At 33.9% G+C, this 10376-nt stretch overlaps 1 protein-coding gene across 3 annotated transcripts in view; it reads left to right on the top strand.

Moving 5' to 3' along the window:
* Slf1 (SMC5-SMC6 complex localization factor 1) overlaps window positions 1-10376 on the top strand; it is a 62880-nt gene that overhangs the window by 10822 nt on the left and 41682 nt on the right. For all 3 annotated transcript variants that reach the window (XM_070031081.1, XM_070031080.1, XM_070031083.1), the window contains exons 4-5: window positions 125-365; window positions 9377-9539. In XM_070031081.1, coding sequence (XP_069887182.1) covers window positions 125-365; window positions 9377-9539 — 404 coding nt within the window. The remainder of the gene's footprint in view (window positions 1-124; window positions 366-9376; window positions 9540-10376) is intronic.

The raw sequence follows: 10376 nt of genomic DNA, 5'->3' as shown, positions 1-10376 counted from the left end.
AGTTCAGAGGTAATGTTGGCAGCATAATGTTGAAAATGTTGGCTTTGATTTGATTTGATCTTTATTGTTTATCATTTATCAGAACCAAAATTCTTTCTGTGATGAACTGTTCATTTCTTTTCAGGAAAGTGGGTTCTGACTAAGGACTACATAATTCATAGTGCCAGAAGTGGCAGGTGGCTTGATGAGACAACTTATGAATGGGGATATAAAATTGAAAAGGATTCTCATTTTTCACCTCAAATGCAGTCTGCCCCTAAAAGATGGCGTGAAGAGCTAAAGCGCACTGGTGCTCCAGGAGCTTTCCACAGATGGAAAGTTGTCCTCCTTGTGAGAGCTGATAAACGCAGTGATTCTCTTGTAAGGTAGGATGAAATCTCATTAATTCCAGGGAAATGAATGGAAAAACAGTGTTGGCACAAAATTACCCTTTGACTTTTTTTTTCAATTAACAGTCAGAAAGAACTATAGTGATTTATTCTTTGATCTCCTAGGCAATCCTTTATGTAAACATATGTATCTAATAGAACAAAATCTATCTTCTAGTATTTAGAATATTTGGGTGTTCACTATTTTAGTGTACATGTTATTTCTTTTGGCCAACTCCTTTACACAAGTATAATTTATAGATAATGAAAAGCTTACATTTTAAGTGTACATTTTGATGTTTGGACAAATTTATACATCCATATTAGCCTCACTATATCAATATACTTGTATCCTATGTTCCCTTAATTTTGGACCACCAATACAAGTATCTACTGGTTTCCTATGTTCCCTTAATTTTGGTCCAACAATACAAGTTTTGGACCAACAATAATGGTTTCCTTCTTGTCACTACAGCTTACATTTGTCTATTTTTCCCCTGAGATTTATACATATAGGAACAAAGTGAATATATTCCTTTGATATAGCATCACTTGCCTTATATAATAGAGATTTAGCCATGTTGTTGAATGTTTCAATAGTTAATTTCTTGTTGCTAGTAGTATTCCACCATATGGAAATATCACTGTTGATAGGCTGTTTGGTGGTCATTTGGAAGCTTTTGACTGCAGGTATTCATGTAGACTTGGTTTCATTTGTCTTAGGAAATCTAGAAATGAATTTTTTTTGGGGGGGGGGGGGGGTCTGGTCCTGGATCCTAAACTCTGGGCCTGGGCGCTGTCCCTCAGCTCTTCAGCTCAAGGCTAGCGCTCTACCACTTGAGCCACAGCGCCACTTCCAGCTTTTTTCTTTTTGCTTATGTGGTGCTGAGGAATTGAACCCAGGGCCTCAGGCATTCAAGGCAAGCACTCTACCACTGAGCCACCTTCCCAGCCCCTAGAAATAAAATTATTATTTCAGATGGTAATTGTATATATAACGTTGTAAGAAAATACCAAATTATTTTTCAAAGCAGTTGCACTGTTTTCCATTTCCAATAGCAGTATTGGAGAGAAAATCATTTGACCATATATGTGTAATATTTTTCTTGATTTTATGTTCTGTTCTATATGATTTTTCTGTTATGCCCACCTGATACTGATACATCACCACACTGATTTGGTCACGCTGTAATAAGTCATAAAATCATGTAGTATGAATTTTTAAACTATTTTCATAATTCTGGGTCCTTTGTGTTTCCATACATATTTTAGAATCACCTTGCCAGTTATTATCAGGCAAGTTTAGATTTTGTGATTTTTTTTTTCTATACTGTTCACAGTGGAAAAAACAACCTTATTGAACATTCCTATCTGTGGACCATGTGTCTTTCCAAGTATTTTGGCTTTTATCATTAAAGTTTTATTCTATAATCAACCTACTATTTGAACATTATTATTCCAGTTTTAACATATCTGCTGCCAGAGCAAGCACACTGTCATTATGCAAAAGGTACATAATAATCAATGGTTATTCATTCTTTACTCCCCTCCCTACTCTCCTTACCTTGAAAATCATCTGCTTTGATGGCCCTGGCAATCAATCACTCATCTGCATTCTCAATCCTTTCATTAAAATATCCTCATATCCTTCTACCTTTCTATAACCCAAATCTCAAGTAACTACTGTCTTGCTTTATTTCTAGGTGATCAATATGTGACTAAAACAATGCAGTCTTTGTCTTTCTGTGTATTATTTCATTTAACATTCTCTAGTTTCATCCAAGTGAAGGAATTCTTTTTATGGGTTGGCTGATTAGAATTCCACTGAGTTTATGTACCACATTTTCTTTGTCCATTCATCATTTGATGGACATTTGAGTTTATTCTGCTGTGTCTTAGCTATTGTGAATCATAGAGTAATAAACATGGGACTGTAGATAGCTCTTCAACAATTTCATATCATATGGATATATAGCCAGTGATGGGATTTTTATTATATTGTAGTTATAATATTCATGTTGTTTTTCATAATGGCTGCACTAATTTATATTCCCCCAAACAGAGTGTGAGCATTTACTTTTTTTTTTTTTTGGATAGTGTTTTAACAGGTGTTAAAACACCTGTCATTGTAGTTTTGATTCACATTTCCCTAATTAGTGATGTTAAACATCTTTGGCTATACCTCATTGTAGTTTTGATTCACATTTCCCTGATGAGTGATGTTAAATATCTTTGGCCATTGGTTTTTTGAGAAATGTTTGTTCATTTAATTCCAGTCATTAACCCAGATTATACTTAACATTTCTATGTATTGTCTGTTCCCTTTGTTAATTTCCTTTGCTGTGAAGAAGTTATTGTTTGATGGAATCTGATTTGTCTAGTTTTTTGTTTTTAACTTATTGTGTTTTAGAGGTCATATCCAAAAGAATCACTGTCCAGCTCAATGTCATGAAGCATTTCCTCTGTATTCTTCTAATAGTTTAGTCTTTGATTCATTTTGGAATGGTTTTGTTATTTTTTAATATAGCATAAGATTTAATTGCATTTCTCTGTATCTGGATATTGAGTTTTCCTTGTCTTTTATTGAAGAGCTTGTCCTCTTCCTATTGAATTTTCTTGGCACCTTTGTTGAAAATGACTTGGCCATAAATGTATCTGTTTACAGGCTCTAACATGATCCACTAGTCTGTGTGTTGGTTTTAATACAAGTGTATATTTTAATGCCAGAAGTACAGTATGTAACTGTTCCTTTGTAATATATTTTGAAATCAAGTAGTATACTTTTCAGCTTTGTGCTTTGTAGTCAAGAGTACTTTGGATATTCAGGATCTTTTGTGGTTTCATAAGTTTTAGGATTTATTTTTAATTTCTGTGAACAATGTCATTGGTATTTTGAAAGAGATTTTATTGAATATGTACATGGGTAGTATAGACATTTTAATAGTACTCTTCCAATTTAGGAACAAGAAGATATTTCTGTTTACTTGAATCTTGACTCTTCTTTAATTTCTTTTATCATTGTTTCTATTCCACCACCTTGGTTAAGTTTATTTTGTCTTCTTTTTTTGTAACTTATAAGTGGGATAATTTTTTTCATTTAGTTCACTATTAGCACATACATACACTACTGATTTTTGTATGCTGATCTTTTTATTCTGCAACCTTAACCAGTTAATTTACTATTTCTAGTAAGTTGTAGATGGTATCCTTAAAGTTTCCTCTATATAAGGTCATTTTCTCTGCAAACTGGAAGTTTGTGTTCTTTCCAGCTTAAATGCTGTTTCTCCTACCTCATTGATCTGATCGTGATTTCTAGTACATGTTGAATGAAAGTAGTGGGTCTTGTTCCAGATCACAGAAGAAAACCATTGTTTCATTCTGTTTAGTATAATGTTAGCCTTTATGTGTTGAGGTATGTTCCCACTCTACCTAGTTTATTGAGAATTTTTTATCATGAAAGATATCGAATGTTTTAAACTATTTTTTTTCTAAAATCCATTTAAATGATCATATGATTTTGTCCTTTATTCTGTTGACAGGACATAACATGTTTATTGATTTGATTTGCAATTGGTGAGCCATCCTTGAAGTCCCAGGATGACTCCTACTTAATCATGGTAAATGATCTTTATAATCTTCAGTTGAATTCAGTTTCCTACAGCTTTCTGGAAGATTTTGCATTGGTGTTCAATAAGGATGCTGGCCCATAGTTTGTTTTTTTTTCATTGTGTTCTTTTCTGATATGGCATCAAGATAATAATGACCTTGTGGAATGCTTGAAAATTTTCTCCCTGTCAATATTTATGAAAGAAATTGAAAAGAAGTAATATTCATTTTGTGACTAGTAGGATACAAGTGTGAAGCTGTTAGATCCAGGCTTTTCTTTAATGGGAGACTTATTTTATTATTAATTAAATCTCATTTTTAGTTACTAGTCTGTCTAGATGTTCTGATTTTTTATGAATTGGTCTTGGTAGGTTTTATCTATATAAAATGTACACATATTGTTTGGTGTTCTAAATTCACTATAGTCTCTCATATTTTTGTAGTTTTTATTTCATCTGAATTTGGTCCTTTTTACTCTCTTTTTCTTAATATGCGTAATTATCATTTTTAACTTTTCATAAACTGAAAGACCAGGTTTCATTTTTTCTTTTCTGGTCTCTGTTTTGTTGTTTATTTCTTTGATTTTGACAGAGGATCTTTTAATGGTCTCAGGCTCACCTATAACTCATGACCCTTCTGACTCAGAAAGCTGAGGTTACAAGTTTTCACAATGCTGATCTCTTTTATCCAGTTTTAGTGTTTATGCTCTGGTCTTCATAATTCATTTTGTTTTGCTAATTTTGGATTTAATAGGTTCTTTCTTAAGGTATAGCATTAGGTTAACTGGAAAATTTATAAATTCTGTGTATTGTTTCCACTATGATGTGTCTCAAAAGTTTTGTTGTTGTCGTTCTTGTTTTGTAATGCTTGGTATTGACCTTAGGGCCTCACATAATATCTATCCCTAGCCCTTTGTCTTTAATGTTTTTTTAAATTTCTTTATTCCAGATTTAATCCATTGATCTGGCTTATGTTGTTTAATTTCCTTTATTTGTGGATTTTCTAATTTTTTAAATTGATGTAGTCAGAAAAGTTGGTTGATATGATTTTAGTCTTCTAAGGTTTATTCAAACTTCTTTTGTTGCATAATAGGATCTGTATGAGAAAATGTTCTGTTTACATTGAGAAGAACGATTTTTTGCTTTTGAATGAAATGTTCTTAATATTTTTTTAGGTAAATATGGTATAAAGTATAATTGAAGTTCAGCTGTTTAAAGTTGTCTGAATTATGTGTCCATGGTTGCAAATGGTACATTGAAGTTTTCAACTGTAATACTGTATTATAATTATAATTTCTCTCTCTCTTTAGATCTTTCACTATATGCTTTAGGTATTTAGATGCTCTAAGATTCAATACATATATTTTATTATAGACTCTTAATTGACCCCTTAATTATTGTATAATGATCTTTGTCTTTTTGTGTCGTTTTTACTTGAAGTCTCTTTTGTCTGATAATGAGTATATTTACTCTTGTTTTCTATTTGTATTAATTATCCTTTTGTATTCCTTTGTTTTCAAAGTGTGGTCTTAAATGTTGAATGTTACCCTAATAGGTAACATATAGTTTGGTTAAAAATTTTTTGGTTTTTGTTGTTTTGCATTGGCTATTCTTTTGATTGGAAAATAGTCTATTCAGAAAGTAATTATTGATAGTTAAGAATTTACTAATGCCTATGTAATTAAACTTCCATAAAGAAATTGAAAAGGCAGGTTTAGGAAACCTTCTGGAGAGCCAAACATTTTTAATGTTTGGTGCATGGGAAAATCCGACGCCTTCTAAATGTCAAACAACCACTCTACGACTTGACTTCTACACACAGCCCTTCAAGCTGGGTGTAACATCTGCATCATGTGTTAGTGTGTACTATGATTTCTTCTTAATAATGATTTTGGGGTTTACTTGCCCCATTGTGTATGTCTTATACTTTTTACTACTATTTTTTTCATGGGTTTGATCTCAAAGCCTTGTTAGGCAGACATTCTACCTCAAACCAGTCTTTTTTGCTTTAGTTATTTTTGGGTGTGGTGGGAAGGAAGATAGAGTCTCACATTATTTTGCCTGGGACCAGCCTTGGACTATGATCTTCCTTTGATATTTCTGTGCCTCCACAGAACTTGGATATAGTTATACACAATCATACCCACTGTGTTTGTAAGCTGGGAGTCTTGCCCATATTTGTGCCTGGGCTTGCTTCGAACTGTGGTCTTCCTGATTTCTACTGCTCAAATAGCTGAGATTCTAGGCATTTGTCAACATGTTTGGTCCTACATTTTGTTGTATACTAGACATCTTATATACAGTAATACAGGCTGGAGTGAATAATATTCATATCCAAAGTTAGCTTACTTCTTTTGTAAGGCTGTTTATCTAATTTTATCAATGGTTGGGGTGGGTTTGAGTTTTGCTATTGGTACAATTTCATTTGGTGAATGACTTTACCTTACAGTAGCAGACTCTAGTTTCTTTGTGCTTAATGTGGACTTTCGATCTACCATCTGTCCATGTTTTACCTTCCCCTTTCAACAATCTTTTACATAATACTTGATTACATATGGACTCTCAGTGCTCTTTGCCTTGTGATCATTTTTCTGCCAAGGGTTTAGATTGTTATATTTTCAGTTCTTCAGTCGTAAGCATTCTCTATTATTTATTGGTCCATGAGGTTCAGGCCATGTTAGCATTTGCGTTCTTATTTGTGAAATTCATCCCCCCCCCCACCTAGTCAAATACTGCCTTGTTTCAGAGGGTCCTTGCCCCCAATATTAGACCTCTGTTGTTTGTTGATTAGAAGGTCCTAGCCCCAAGTGGCAGTTTTATCACTTTTTTGCTATAAATAATTTGGGCTTTGGTATAAATAATTTTGGCTTTTTGTTGTTTAAGAACAATGGGATCTTTTTCTAGACTGGGAAGCAGGAGGTTTTCCTATACCTTCTATCATTCCAAGAAAAGCAATGTGTTTTCCCTGCTGTGGTATGAGGAGGGAAGAATCTTATTCTCCAAATATCTAAAGGCTTTTGCTTTGTATGAGAGAAGAAAAGGAAAATGCTCTTGTATCTATATTTCAGTTATATCCAGTTCCCACTAGCCACCTGTACCTACCGAGGAGGCTCTCTTTTAACTGCCCCAATTTAATTTATTTTATTTTATTTTATTGTCTGTCGGTTGTGGTGCCTGGATGTTCTCCTTCAGCTCTTGAGCTCAAGGCTAGTGATATACCACTTAAGCCATATCAACACTTGCGGTTTTCTGTTGGTTTACTGGGGATATGAGTCTCATGGACTTTTCTGTCCAGGCTGGCTTTGAACCACAATCCTCAGATCTCAGCCTCCTGGATAGCTAGGTTTACAGGCATGAACCACTGGCATCCGGCTGCCCCCATTTTTTTTCATGAGCATTTAATTGAGGCTTGTTGCAGAGTTTGTGAATGAATGCCAGGGAGGGGGGCGGGGAGTTTGTGTCAGTTTTCTAACCTGTCATATTAGCTATACTCTGCCTTTAAATGTTATAAAAGTTTTACCAAATTCTCATGTACTATAGTGACAGCTACTTCTTTCTGCTAAAAGTGAAATCATTTGGATAGCCAGTCTTTTTCATAAAGGGGCTCATTACTCTTTGGAAATCAGATTACTTGATTGACTTCTTATCTTGGTTATCTTTTGAATGCCAGGAAAATAATGACTTTGAAGATCATTTGGCTTTTTCTTATTGTTAGATAGTAGTAATGTTGCTATCTAAATCTTAAACAGCAGCAGAACTTCTTAAAATCTTCTGGATATGTGTGTTTCTGTCTTCTAAGTCTAAAGAAAAACTAAAGGTTACTATTTCTGTATTTATTTATTTTTGGCTGATGCTTGGACTTAAACTCAATGCTTCATGCTGACCAGCATGCTTACATGGCTGGTGATATATCACTTGAGCCATGTCTCCAGCCCAAATATTTGTTTTTTATTGTGAAAATACTGTACAGAGAGGTTACAATTACATGGGCAAGATAATGAGTACATTTCTTATCAAGCATTGTAGCCTCCTCCTTTGTTTCCCCTCCCATCCCTTCCCATCCTTCCTCCCCACACCCCCACCCAATCCTTCCTTCCCCCCCTCCTCCGCACCAAAGTTGTAAAGTTCGTTTTCGACATAACGACTTGTACATCTCATTGTTGCAATGGGTCCACCTGTATCCCTAGTTAAACGATTTTTTTTCCCCTTCCCTTCCACAAATTATACCAACATCAAATACAGTGAAAGCAGGGGTTATACTCTGGGGGAGGGATGAAAGAACAAAAACATTTGAATACATATCTTAGGGTTCATTTCCCTAACATCAACTTATCTGACCTTTTCTGCTTGACTCAGACATATACTAGATATTGCAAATAAGGGAAACCATGGGATCTATGTTTCTTTGGGCCTGGCTTACTTCACTTAATATAATTTTTTCCAAGCCTTTCCATTTCCTAACAAATGGGCAATGTCATTCTTTCTGATGGAGACATAGAATTCCATTGTATATATATACCACATTTTCTTGATCCATTCATCTACTGAGAGGCATCTGGGTTGGTTCCATATCTTAGCTATGGTAAATAATGCTGCAATAAACATATTTGTGCTGGTAGCTTTAGTGTGGTCTTGTTTGTAAACATTTGGGTAAATGCCCAAAAGTGGATTGCTGGGTCATAGGGGAGTCTTTTGAGTCTATGTGGAGTCTTTTGAGGAACCTCCATACTGCTTTCCAAAGTGGTTGAACAAGTTTACACTCCCACCAACAATGCAGTAAGGTTCCCTTCTGACCACATCCCTTCCAGCATCTGTTGTTATTAGAGTTCTTGATTTTAGCCATTCTAACTGGAGTGAGGTGATATTTCAATGTTGTTTAGATTTGCATTTCTTTTATGGCTAGGGAGGTTGAGCATTTCTTCATGTGTCTATTGGCCATCCTTCTTTCCTCTTCAGAGAAGTTTCTCTTTAAGTCTTTAGCCCACTTATTTATTGGGCAGTTGTTTCTTTGAGGAGTTGTTGTTGGGGGATTTAATTTTTTGAGTTCCAAGTATATTTTAGATCCAGCCCAAATATTTTAAGAGTTAAAGTTTTTAAGCTTTTTAGAGGATTTTGCTGATTGGTTTTATCTTCTGTAGTCCAGAATGAGTTTGTGAAGATACGTTGCCTTCCTTGAACTTTCTTTGTTTTTCTTCTGACTTACTGCTATTTCAGTGGGAAGTACGTTAATATTCTTGATTTTTTAAATCCTTTCCCATATCAATATGGGTAAGTAAAAATAACATCTGTGCTGAAGAACCTAATACTTTAAGGAATTAGATCCTAGTCCCTCAGGAAGTCATTGATACAGATAATTTGACTAATAGACAATTTTTCTAAAACACTTTTTACATTTTTATTTAGGGTTTTGGAGGCGGGAAAAGCAAATATTATTTTACCAAAAAGTTCACCAAGTGGAATAACTCATGTGATTGCCAGTAATGCAAGAATCAATGCTGAGAAAGAAAAAGATAACTTTAAGGCTCCATTTTATCCAATTCAGTATCTAGGGGATTTTCTTTTAGAGGTGAGTAAACTAAATAGTAGACATTGTTAAATGTTTATAAAGTAGTAATATAGTAAAATACAGTCATCCCTCTGTTTTGCCTAGGGACTGATTTCAGGGATACCCTTCATATAGCAAAAACCATAAACGTTCAGATCTCAAGTCCCTTAGATATAAAATGGCTCAATATTTGCATGTAGTCTCTCTTTCTCTCTCTCTTTAAATATATATATATGAAGATATATATATATATATATATATATCTTCTTGTATATTTTAAACCACCTCTAGATTACTGTAAAGACTAAGAGATTGTAGATGCTATGTAAATAGGTACTACACTGTGTTCTTTATGGAGCCATAACAAGAAGGAAGCTAAGTTCCAAATTTTGAAAACAATCATAATTAGAAGTAAAATAATTTTTAAGATGATTACTCTCAGTTACTTAAACATTCAAGAATACCTCTTGCAGTTTGGAAAGAAGCTTATCTTGAGTTTCTACTTCTGTTTTTAGTGCGTTAGTGGTATATACATCAAAATAATTTTGAGCATTTTAATATCAGAATATAATAAAATAGCAGCAAAATATTATTTCAAAAGTTTTTTTCCCTCCCTTTGGAAAGGAGAGGTATTTTAAGGCATTATATTTTTCTGCCTTTTCCATCTATCTCCATCTCCCTACTTGATACAAATACCAATTTTCAAGTTTTTGGATAATGAATCAAACTCTAGAAGACATCTCTAGTATGTCTAAAACCAACCTTAATTCAGAACAATTTTATTCACTATGTTTTTTTCAATAGATACTTCATCTTTTTACTTAATACTTTATGTTAGAGACCTGAAGTAACTCTTGA

Source organism: Dipodomys merriami, unplaced genomic scaffold (assembly GCF_024711535.1).
Source record: "Dipodomys merriami isolate MVZ:Mamm:240054 unplaced genomic scaffold, mDipMer1.0.p SCAF_20, whole genome shotgun sequence".
In the NCBI taxonomy this organism is placed as follows: Eukaryota; Metazoa; Chordata; class Mammalia; order Rodentia; family Heteromyidae; genus Dipodomys; species Dipodomys merriami.
Note: the sequence above shows the minus strand (reverse complement) of the source record. Positions and strands in the feature narration are given on the sequence as shown.